Source organism: Mesocricetus auratus, unplaced genomic scaffold (assembly GCF_017639785.1).
Source record: "Mesocricetus auratus isolate SY011 unplaced genomic scaffold, BCM_Maur_2.0 Super-Scaffold_100006, whole genome shotgun sequence".
NCBI classification, from domain to species: domain Eukaryota; kingdom Metazoa; phylum Chordata; class Mammalia; order Rodentia; family Cricetidae; genus Mesocricetus; species Mesocricetus auratus.
Window position 1 is genome coordinate 76,936,385 of NW_024429190.1, and position 12,911 is coordinate 76,949,295.

A 12,911-nucleotide genomic window follows, 5' to 3' on the forward strand; every position below is an offset into this window, starting at 1 on the left:
GGGCTCGTTCAGTAACTCGACTGGGGAATCTTTCAATGTGCCACCATCAGCAATGGAAACTGTCAGCCTAATCTTAAGGCGGCAAACATTCATTTAATCTGCAGTAATTCAACTCTAATGAATTTCTGGAAGAGCAAAGAGCATACGGACTAATTAAAATTTATCCCCAAAGGTTAAGAAAAAAGTAGCTGATTTGTGGGGAATGAAAGAAATCCTAGTTTTTGTTTCTTTTTAGAAATATCAAGTAATTTATTTTGATCAAGGCCAATATATCTTCCAAACAGAATTAACATTAGCACTAATATGTAAATTTACAGACATCATTTAATAAAATGTATTAGTAGAAACAATATAGCAATACACACAGAGTTTTAAAATCAGAGTGTCATATCTTAAGACAAGTAAAAGTAATTTTAGCAAAAATAGGAGTAAGAAGTTTATCTTATCTTTTTATTTATTTGTGGTGCTTTGTGTGCTGTGTATGCAGTAAGGGTGTGTGTGCATGTATGTATGAGTGTCCACACATGTGTGTGTGTGGGTACTCCTGTGTGCACATGTGTGAAGGGGCCAGCGATAGGTGTTGCTGCCTTTCCTTGACCACTCTCTAATACTCTGTGAATTTCTGGATTTTCTTTTTAACCTTGAGGGAAATATGTATGAAGTTGTACTGTTACACTACACATATGTGTGTAGAACTGTATGTGAAATACGCACGCATACTTATTATGTTATCCATGAAGATGGTAGAGTGTTAAAAAAAACTTAAAGCTAGTAGATAATCACATGATATTATTAATCAGACTTACCTAGTTAGACATTGGCCCATAATTAGAGACTCAGAACTTCCTTTGGATAGTGAACATTTCAGTTCAGTTTTCCCCTTAGAATGATGGAGACAGAACATTGTCAAAAGTGACCAGTTACAGCTGGTATTTTGCTTACTTATGGGAGCGGGCTGTTGTTTCTAGGTGTCACTCAGCAGCCATGTCTACCCTGGGACCTCTGGATTCCTACTAACTAGTTGCCACTTTGGAGAGATCACTTTTACTACTCAAAGTGTTTTAAATGACTACTCTGGATGTTTTATCTACTCACTGTTAATCAATGAGGTTTTAAATACTGCTAGTTAATAATCTGAGAAAATAAGAACAGGATTGAGAAGTTACTCTTTCTATAAATGAAGTGAATAGACAGTATATAAAAAGAGGTTGATGAGGGTGAAAATGAAGAATGCAGGCATGTTCTCTGGACCTGTGTTAAATTAAACAAATCACACTTGTGGGTGAATGTTAGATCTCCATGCTAAATGAGTATTTCTTATGATATAAAATTATAATGCTTCAGTGAGAACACTGTCTTGGTCATTTATTATCTAGCTACATGTGGGTCTTCTATTTGAATCTCTGCAAACAGAATAATAAAGCAGAGTCTCCAAAGAGTTTGGGAGAACTGAAGCAAGGCAGAGCTTTCAATCCAAGGCTGAACCTTTTGTGTCTCACACTGTCCCATCCACAGAAGGGCTTTCTGGGAGACAAGGTTATTCTACCATGAAGGAGCTTGCAAGTCCTTGACATTTGATCTCACAGAAATTCCCCGAGGGCCTGGAATGGAGATCCTCCACCATTTTGCATTGGAAACAAGAGGAATAAATTGATAAGGATGCACAGAGTTCAGTGGCCACTGGGAAGGATACGATCAGTGCCAGGGAACAGCACTGCACCTTTTACCATTTCTCCCATGATGCACCCTACTGACCACATGTCAACTGAAAACAAAGATGAAATGAATATAAACAAGAACACAGAAATAGATCAATACATAAATGAAACAGCAAGGCCACTCACACCATAGAGTCATTGCCTGGACAGTCCCTGACCAAGAGGGCTTTGGGGCACAAACAGAGCTCACGTGGAATGCCCAGTCCTTCTACCACATGGCTGAACTAACAGAGCCTTCTGAAGCTACTGATGTCTGATTATACTGCTTTGCAATTATAATTCAACGCGCTCTCTCACATCTGATTTAAAAGATCTAATTTGCATTCATCTGCTAGAATCTGAGTGATTTGTATTGAAAATTATCCTAGGCTGTGTTAATATGGGAGACACGTAAATCAATTTCATTTTACTCTTTTATGTGACATATCTGGAAAAGGAAAGGAAAAAAAGCTAGCAGCTAGCAGCACCCCGAAAGAAACTTTCTTTTATAAAAGGCATTTATGCTTGTTTATAAATATGAATAAGCTTGCAGAAGCAGAAATGCCTGTGGGAGAATGAATGTTTTGCAATGTGCGGGCTCTGCCACTGAACCCCACCAAAGATGCAGTTTCTAAGCTGAAAGTCTTGTCCTCTTCCATAAATATGGGCTTTTTCCAATGCTGAAAGTACTGGCTATTCAAATGGGACTGCTCAACATGAAATAAACAAGATTAAAGAGCAAACGCTTCTGAGACTGAAAATCAAAGGAAATCTAGAAAGTGGGGGGTCAGTTGCAATGGTCTCCCTGCTATTGCCAGTTATCATCCAGAACTGAAACCGGGAAGGCAGAGCAAGGGCACGGGGAGGGGAGGATCACGAAGGGTGAGCAAGAAAGGGAAACACCCTTCCTCCCTGGTGCAGCTGCACCCACTTGCTCTTGCAGAAAGTCAAGGAGCAGGCTGAGCAGACACTGGAAGGATACAGAATGTGGGGGAGTGGAGCAAATGGGATGGCTGGGTAGGACAGCAGCAACTGTGGCTTTGCCCCACTCAGGCTTCAAATTACATGTAGTAATTTGGCAGTGTCCTGAAAACCTCACTGGGCTGAAACCCAAGGCATCCATTGCTTAGTCCCTAAACCCAGAGGAGCAAATGTATTTGCTTTCATAGCAGGAAAGCAAGTGCCATGCAAACTATGAGGGAAAGACAGAGCAAATGGTTGTCCGTCCTTCATGATGAGTTAGCAGCATCTGGTTTTCACTGACTCACAAAAGCCTGCTGTGCTCGGAATCTTTGAGGAAACAGAAATGGAACGGCTCTGGGGAATTGTTTGATTTTTAAATTGCAAGTATTCTTATCACTCTGTCCAAAGTGAACCATCTATGTGGTGTGTGTGTGTGTGTGTGTGTGTGTGTGTGTGTGTGGGTGCAGTGTGTAAATGTATATGTGCACTGTGTACATAATATGTATAATGGGCATATAGCATGTGCAATGTGCATGTACACTTATGAGTATATTTATTATCTGAGTGTAAATATCTGTGCCACGTGTAGTATGTGCCTTTGCAGCATCTGTCACGTGTATGTGCAGTGCGTTTGTGTAATGTGCATGTGTGTAAATGTGTGTGGTACAGGGGAATTAAAGAAGAAAGGCAGGTAATTAAAGTCATGTGATCTCCTGCCTGTCTGTGCATGTTTGAAAAAGGGGCTATCTAGAACTTTGATGTATCTGTTTCTCTTTCTCATATGGGGATGGTTTCTACAGCCCTTTCTGGCAGATATGTGTGCAGCCCTTCTGACAGATGCGTCTACAGCCCCTCTGGTAGACATGTGTACAGTTCCTCTGACAGATATGTCTATGGCCCCTCTGTAGATATGTCTATGGCCCCTCTGTAGATATGTCTACAGCCCCTCTGTAGATATGTCTATGGCCCCTCTGTAGATATGTCTATGGCCCCTCTGTAGATATGTCTGTAGTTCCTCTGACAGATATGTGTACACCATTCTTGCCGCTTCTGAACTAACTTCACCTCTTTAGTGTTGTGTGATCTTGACTAATTTCTCTTTGCTAAATGTTATTTTTACCCTCTAAAGGTCAGTACTAAAAAGCATTTGTATAGAATTTTTAAAATTTCAATATTGTCTTACTGGTAGAGCCCTTTCCATATTTCCTGGTGATAGGTTTTCAATAAACTAGTTTTATATCAGCATGTAACACACATGCACATTGTGTTATATAGAGAAACTAAATACATATATTGAAAAGTTTAGTTTCTAATTACATACTTTATATTCAGGTATGTAATTGTTCACTCATTGTTTAAAATGAGTGAAGCTAACTACTACCCACCAGGCAACCCATTTCACTACTGATGCCACTTAGAATGGATCATTACACATCAAATCACTAGGGGCTCCATGGAACCTCTCCTAGTTTCTAAGCCAGCAGTTCTCAACCTGTGGGTTGAATAACCTTTTCACAGGGGTTTCTTATTAGACATCCTACATATCAGATACTTACTTTACAACTAATATATTACCAGGTATAAGTCCCTGCTCTCTCTCTCCCTCCCTCTCCCTCTCGTGTGTGTGTGTGTGTGTGTGTGTGTGTGTGTGTGTGGTGTGTGGTGTGTGTGTGTGTGTGTGTACTTTTGCAGGATAGCCACATTCCAAAACAAAAGATGAACATTTTTCTACATATATCTTCCTGGACAGAACTCAAAATATTAAAAGATCATAAAACTTTTATACATGGGCTCCCATGTCTAACCCAAAAGCTAGCTCCAGTTGACAACTGCTCACAAAGGAAAAATTCGTTGTCTCCAGTTGAGTCTCACTGCGAACACAAACTACACATAAGGGCGGGGCACATGCCCAGCAGAAGATGCCAACATGAAAATAAGCTCGGTCATGTTTTTGAACTTTTTCTTTGTCTCGTGTCTTTTTGTTTGGGAACTTTTTTATCTTACTAGTCTTTTTCTAGTATGTTATAGTTTCTGATTTGGAGTTTTTATGGGTTTTGTTTCTATGTGTATATCTATGCATCTGTGTGCATCTTCTGTGAGTGTGTCTGTCTGTGTATGTGTTTCTCACGCTTTTATTCTTTTAATTCTTCCCTGGTTTCCATTTTTTAAATTTGTTGTTGTTTTGTTTGTTTGTTTGTTTGTTTGTTTGGTTGGTTGGTTTTGCCTATTTTCTAAAGAGAGAGAAAGAAAGCATGAAGTTGGTTAGGGGGCTGGTGAAGAACTGGGAGGAGATGAGGGAGGGGAAAAGGTGATCAGAATATATTGTATGAAAAAATTATTTTCAATAAAAAAACAAGCAGTCTTAAAGAAGGCTCGTGAAGTGGCCTGGGGTGTCACAGGAATCTCTGCGATCCAGAGGACAGTGCAGGGGTTCCATGGGAGTCTGTGGGATCCAGAGGTGCTGCCAGGCTGGGGCTTGGGGTAAGTAGACAGAGGGAGGGCCTGCAAAGGGTTTGGGAAACCATCTAACTAAGCAACTTGGAGTTGCTTCACTATAAACTTGCTGGAAGTAACAAAATTCGGCCCTGTTCTCTGTACTCTGTAAACTGTGAACACACAATATAATGAATGATTTAGAGACATTTGAATATTAAAATCATTAGTAAATTAATGGATGGAGAGCAAACATGATTGTTAATGAATACATTCTGTGTGCATGTGTGTGCTTGTTCGTGTGTACATGAGTGAGCCGATGCATATGCCTGTGTATGATCTTGTACATGGAGCCAAAGAACAATCCTAGGAACCATTCCTCAGCCTATCCCCACCATATTTTGAGCCTGGGGTTTGCCAAGTAAACTAAACTGGCTGGCTAGCAAGCTCCAGGATCTGCCTGAATGTATCTCCCCAGGGCCAGTATTACAGAAACCTACTGCAATGTCTGATCTTTTTAGGTGTATTCTCACAACTGAACTCATGTTTTTGTACTTACATGGCAAATATTTAACCAACTGAGCCAACTCCTGACACTCTATGATTTTAAGTTTAAAACTGTATGTCTTGTGCTAACATTTTAATTCAGTACCCGGCAATAGCATCGGGATAATATCAAACACTCAGAAAACTCCTCAGTGTTTCTCAAAATGTAAAGATTTAAGTGGAAAGGATATCAGTCATTGGTGAGAATTTCACAAGATTTTTCTGATTTGTGGAGGCATCTTAATATTTTTGTTTTACACTCAGAATTGAAAGTTCTGTGAGAGGTGAGGAATAATATTGAATATAGGCTGTTGCATCATTTTCCAGTCAGAATAATTTGATACTCTTATTAATATTAATTAATTTATACATATTTTAATATTTCAAAGTAGGGAAGCCTGAAGATCTTGAATTAGTCAGGATCTCAATTAATGTGTACTAAACTTTGATATTACTTTCAGCAAATCCTAGACTATTTCAATTACACTAACGTGTTGTTGTAGTTCTTCTTGGGGGAACCCATCACATCTGGTGCCTACTCTGTAGTATGAGTCACCTCAACAGGTTTGTCCTGCTGTAAAGACAGTAGGAAGTCAGAAAGTGACAATGTCATAGGATTATATCACACGGGGAAGTCAGCTTGGCCATCAGAGCCCGGTGTTCTGTGTAGTAACCACTCTACACAAAGGCACACAACACACAAACCTCTCTACAGTCTACACTCTCTGCATTCGAGACTAAACTCCACGATCACAAGTATCAGGATGCAGATTATATATACTAACTATTGTAGCTTCATTCTAGGTCCATTTTTTTTCTAAAACAATAATAAAAGGAATGTCCCAAAAGAATACTTTTCTTGGAAAAACAGAGTATCATCAGTGATATGATTATCTCTGATTTGCTGATGGGTCTATTTAGCTTTTAAAAGTTTCAGCTTATTCCTATTGTGTTATCTGTTGAGTTTCAACTGTCAAAACAGAATAGCAACTCTGAGAAGTAAGTGGAGAGCTAAGTAACAGCTCACAGGACAGCCTTGCTCTGTGAAAAAGGTGACCTAGGACAGCCATGTCCCACGCTAATGAGAAATCCTGGCTAGTCTGTCTCCACCAGCTGGCAACCCACAGAGACTACAGCTCCACACTGGGAAGTGATGGAGAGGTATCTCTGCCTGTTTATAATGTGTTTTACCCCAAAGGCAGAAGCGCAAAGAATAATTCCTGCTTGTAAGATCAGCACACTAAAAAGTGAATGTGGGTCGAGATGCTGTTCAGCCACATTGGTTATGTAATTGATCCCCAAACTACAAATGACTAAGTTAATGTCGAGAAAAGTTCTCAAGTGGTCACATGTGAAATGTGCCTGAGGACACAGGCATATGAGGCTGATGATTATGCAAAATGGATTGTAGACAGAAGGATGCCACAGGGTTGCCTCCACCTCTAGACCAGCACTATCCAATAAAGACAACAGCCCCACATGCAAATTGTGCATACAATTTAAAATGTGCTAATACTAACAATAAAAAAGACTAGGAAGGAACAGGCAAGAGCAATTTTATTAATATATGTTTTATTGATATATGTTTTACCTCAAAGTACTGTCACTTAATATGGGGTCATGGTGGGTTCATTCCGCAAGCTTTCTGTATCTTTAGGTAGTGTAAGCATTGTATCCATTCAGCATTTGTAATCTGATCTAGAATTTCAAATGCTGAGAAACGACATATGGCTCAGGGTCTTCATCATTGAAGGGTTGGAAGAGATCAGCACTTTGCATTAATGCTGGGACTCCAAAAATATACTACTGTCCAGCAGAATGCATAAATGCCTGTTGGCTATTAGCTTCTTTTTGAGTTAGAGTTTTTGAACTGTAATCTTTTTCATGTTGAAATAAAATTATAATCTTTCTTACATAATAAAAAGATTACTTAATAGAACTTTCTCAGATAAAATGACTAATAAAACTATCTGCCATATTTCTGGTTGACAAAGTCCAAAAACTCATTATCTAATAAATATTCTTATTTAACTGTCCTGTCATTGAAGTTGCCAGTTACTGTTGACTATAATTCTCACTAGTATTCATTAGTAAGATATTCTTCATTCATCAGGTATATTCTCCAGTTGGTATGTGCAGTTTATTTTCTACGTATCATAAACACAAATGTGTACTTTTACCAGAGAATGAACTTCTGGTCATTGACAAAATTCTTCTGTCAATTCATAATTCCCATGAATACGCAGCCCTCTAAGAGACTTAGCTGGAAAAGCAATGGCCTAGCCTTTATGTGTGTGTGTGCAAGTGTGCAGGGGTAGATGGAGGTCAGAGGTTATTGTCAGGTTTGAGTCAGGGTCTTTCCCTAGACCTGGAGCTCTTTGCCTAGCTAGACCAGCGGGCAGTGAGGTCGGCCCCACCACTGCTGTCACAGGTGTGCCTTCTGCACTTGGCTTTTGCACATGTGCTGGGGATTTGAACTCAGATTCTCACACTTGTGCAGTAAGCACTTCACCCACTGAGCTGACAATTACCTGTTTATATCCTATAGCTCAATATCTCACACTCAAGTGAATGAAGTCCTATTAAAATCACCTGCCCGTGAGGTGCACTGTCACCCTGAACTCTTGGGGAAGGATCTAGGCCCTGCCCTATATGAAATGACAGACTATGGACACCCCCATGGAGGGCCTCACCCTCCCTGGGGGAATGAGGGGATAATGGGGGGGTTGGGGGGAGGGCACAGGAGGTGGGGAGGGAAAGGGAGAGGGACCTGGAACTGACTTGTTTCTTATCTAAATTTAAATTGGAAAAAAAAAATCACCTGCCCTCTGTTAATTTGAATAATAACTGTGACCCAACGGTAGAAGTTCACCCTTTACTGGTGCTATGCATGCTACAGTGGCCTATATAAACCTGTCTACGTATGAACAATGTCAGTTAAAGTAGGGAAATCATGCTTGAATGTCGTGGATCATAAATAGCTTTAGAAAGGAGAAATGACTTGCAAATAGTGACTTCTTCTGATAATTATGCTTTTGTAATTGATTTGTTTGTTTCTCATTTAGAGTCTGGTGGTCTCCACTACTTCTAAAATAAATGTCATTCCCATTTTTGACTTATAAGAAAGAAAGTGATTTAAGAAGAAAAAGCTTATTGGAAAATCACTTAGAAGGAATCATTGTGGTAGGCAGCCTACAGTGCTAGTAAGAGTCTAGAAATCATCACTTCACTGTGACAAGTACTCCACTTACCCAACTTTCTGCTTCTGTCTTTACTCTGCTGGTAAAATCATTATGAGTTTAAAGGGAGAGAAAATAAAAACAGGTGAAGCCAAAGGTACAAGGATACAGTCCCTTCCAGGAAAGAGGATTTTGTGGCGAACCATTTCTCCCATGATGCATCCCACAGACCATATATCCACTAGAACAGGAGAGAGGCAGTGAAGACATAGGAGGAAAGCAAGGTTAACTGAGGTAACTGACTTTGGTGATTGGAAAATAGTACTCTCACATTCCACCTAACATGGCTGAATGTGAGTTACAATCCACACTGTGTTACCATACAGTCTCTACAGTGATAGCAAATGCATGTGTAAAACAGAGTACTACATGGATGCTCAAACTGCATCTTAATTGACATGAGTTGGCTATGTCATGGACAGGAAGAAAACACTTGGTAAAACAACAGAATCTCCAAGCAGGCCCAAACTAAAGGTCTCAGAGATGGCTTTGATAGTGTTTGCTAGATTCATCCATGTAAGGTGACTGTGTTCACTTCCCATTTTGTTCAGTTGTGGGCAGTGGGAGAACGCCCTTTGTCCCAAATAAGAGTTCATTCAAACAAATCCAAGAGACTGGGAAATGTTCGGTGAGCTTTGTGGAGGGAAAGGCAATTCCTGTGTTACAGGATTGATTTTTCACTCAGAGATTATTCTTTAGGATAAACATCAGCACTAATTCCTACATGAAATATTTTGAGAAAAGTGACAAATCAGTATATCCACAAAGGAGATGTTGAGAGGTAAACATGCATAAAAGGTGTTAAAACTTAAGTATCTATTTCCCAATTGGCCTGTTTGTTAACCAACACATCTCCTACCAACCTTAACTCTCTCTCTGTGTTTCACATTCATCAATGACAAGGGAATTTTGAGACAAAAACTTTAGGCAGAGTTGCTCTGAGGGGCGGAAGGCGGGGTGAGGTGCACAGGAGGGCATGCCTGAAGCAAGGACAAGCTGTTTTTTCTGCATGATAACCACCCTCAGCTGAGAGAATTGATTGCACCAGGGATAAAGCACACACCTCCATGTACAGAAACGAAGGCTTTTTCCTTGTTTTGTAGCCCTTTCAAATAAAGAAAGGAATAGGGACTGAATACCTTCTGCCTGTGTGACAAAAATCTATAAGCACAGACCAGGCAAACTCAGGCTTCCAGGCTCTGTCCGCCCTTATCTCAGGAATCACACCTATGGATATTTGCTAGATGCATACTATGTGTAATGATATAATCAGGGCAATTAGCATACCCGAAACCTCAAACATTTATCAATGCATTGGGGTGGGACATCCAAAATCTTCCCCTTAAAATATACAATAAATTATTGGTAACTCTCATTCTCAATTCTTGACTTCTCTTTAATCCTCCTCTGGTTTCCCTTGGGAGAAGGACTCCATTAAAATAAATCAGAACACGACACAGCCCTGCAAGTGGCCATTCAAGTGAACCTGGCCTGCTCAGTCCTGACTTTCCCTTTGTTGCATACAAAGACATCAATGTAACAGCAGTACTCTAGACTGGAAGCATGCAAATAATTTTTAACTCCAATGGCTCATAAATGCACTTTGCAGTAATTACACTAAAAATATAATAGTAGTTGTTTTGATAAAATGTATGAAAATATATTGCTAGGAATTAAACATATAAAACAAAAACAGGTACTCAGGGCACATATACAAATCTAACTTAAAGCTAACATAAATTCTAAGTACATTTGATATGGTTTTCAACATGGCTCTTTATAAATCAAAATTCAATTTGAATATTAAACATTTCTTTCTGTATCTTTCTTTCAATGTATTCCTTTACATTAGATTTTCTTGTCAAAGAAATAAAGTAAAATTTAATGTTTTTTTCCTCTACATTGTCTCTGGGATTTATTATGATTTACCAGATAGAGCTTCACTAAATATCAATTACAGAGGATTTGACATAAGAACAGAAGCTTGTAGTTTGAATTATGTTAACTTGACTTGATTCAAGATTCTCTAATCTCTTTGTTAGTCTTTCGTGAGAACTACAGTCATCAACCTGAGATATCACACAAAAGCCAAGTGTTTAACTAAAGCATCTTTCTCATAATTTCCACAAGTATCTGGGCAACACTGCAATGCAGTTAGCAGTGATTCTCCCTGTCTGAGGTCTGTGTGCCAATCAGCAGCCTCTTGACTGTGTAATCACACTCTATTTGCATTTCTTTTTAGCTATCACATTTTAGAGTTCCTGTAACCAAGCTTGCTTCTCAGAAACACCCTTCAAGTTCTTCACGCCTGATCCCCCTAGTGGTATTTAGGAGAACTCTCTGAATATGAACCCTAGCAGGTCTTTTTCTAAAGAATTCATCTATATTACAACAAGCATGACTCTCAGTTAGCTACTTCACTGTTCCAGAATCATCCCTACCGTTCTCCTTGTAGCCCATTCCCAGGATGACCTCAGGAGCTCTGTAATATCGTGTCACCACATACGGAGTCATCATGAAGCTTGTGCCCGCTGTCCTGGCCAGTCCAAAGTCAAGAATTTTCAGTGTGCAATCAGACTTGACTACAATGTTACTGGGTTTTAAGTCCTGACAATAGGAACAGAGGAAGAAAGTGAAAGTGGGCATCTACAGGAACTGCAATTTCTTTCTCACACTACACAGGGCAGCCTTGCAGCACAACAGCTTGCCTGCAGGACACTGTGTAAAGCATAAGATTACCGTGACAAGTTAAAGTTAGTTTTAGATTTCTAGAAGTGCCCCTATTAAATATTTTAAGGCCAGAAGAAAGCTGTATTGTTATTTTTACAATTTAGGCTCACACTGGGGAGAAGTCTTGAGGGAAATAACATGTCATTTGTTGACATCTCTTAGGTTTATTTTTTTAGGACACTATAAACCTTTAAGGATGGATGTGATTTCTAGGCCTGGCAGGGGAGCATATCAGGGTAACTGCCATTATATTTCCATAAAGGAAGTATGGAAATGAGCTGTCTTATTTCAGTTACTCATCCAACTTTCATTGTCAAAGGCCTAGGAATTACAAGGCTCTTCAGAAGGTGACTCTCAGTGAGCAAAAATATAAATTTGAATTCTACCAGTGCACACACAGAAGTCCCTTCAACAACAGTCAGCCGGGTGATAATGCTACCCATCTGTGAAATTACCAAGTGCACAGTATTTGTTCAATTCTCCCTAAGAAAATAACTCAAAGCTGTTCTTTCTGTCCTCCACAGTTAGTACACTGCAATTCTGGAGTAAGTATTCTTACCCTGTGGATAATTCCAGCTGAGTGGAGATGTTTGATGCCACACAACATCTGGTACAGCAAATAAGACATCCGTTCATGGTCCAGCTCCATCTGGATCACCTGACACAAGTTGGCATCCATCAGCTCCATCACTAAGTAACTAGAAGGTAAATCCACAATGTTAGCTCCAGAAGAGACGTCTACCATGACCTTCTATCACTGTCGGGATCCTCTACTTCATCTAAGTTGATTGAATGTCCAAGATCTGTGAATGCTAGATCCAAGAATACAGGAAACTTCCAAGTATACCATGATGACAGCTGCAGTGACTCGACCATGTGCAGATAGCAGCATCACTAATTAGTATGTGGGTCATGCCCATCTGTTCTCTAACCTTCAGTGATCATACTGCCCCCTATATTTCCTTAACTCTCTCCTAGTATTATGATTACAAATGAGGAAAGGCACTGGGACAGTCGCTTGTAAAGTATGCTGCAGCTATGTAGAAGAAGCTGTGCTCTAGAATCACCACCCCTCTGTCTGTGTTTGTCACTGACATAGACAGATTCGTTTTGCACAAAATTTATTGCACTGCAAAGACAGGTGTAAAGAACAAAGAACATTGTGGCATGTCCTTTATTAAATATTTCTCAAAATGAATTGACCCATCCTGGAAATCTCACAGAATTACTGAGCAAATAATCAATAAGGCTTTCTTTCTTCCCTGATCTACCCAAAGTGTGGAACAACAAAGCATGTGGCCAG

The 12,911-nt window shown here is 39.7% G+C and overlaps 1 protein-coding gene across 6 annotated transcripts in view; it reads right to left on the reverse strand.

Annotated features, from left to right (window-relative positions):
- Mapk10 (mitogen-activated protein kinase 10) overlaps positions 1-12,911 on the reverse strand; it is a 256,057-nt gene that overhangs the window by 49,010 nt on the left and 194,136 nt on the right. For all 6 annotated transcript variants that reach the window (XM_040747536.1, XM_040747538.1, XM_040747540.1 and 3 more), the window contains 3 exons: positions 12,168-12,306; positions 11,320-11,485; positions 8,988-9,059 (listed from right to left, as the gene is read on the reverse strand). In XM_040747536.1, coding sequence (XP_040603470.1) covers positions 8,988-9,059; positions 11,320-11,485; positions 12,168-12,306 — 377 coding nt within the window. The remainder of the gene's footprint in view (positions 1-8,987; positions 9,060-11,319; positions 11,486-12,167; positions 12,307-12,911) is intronic.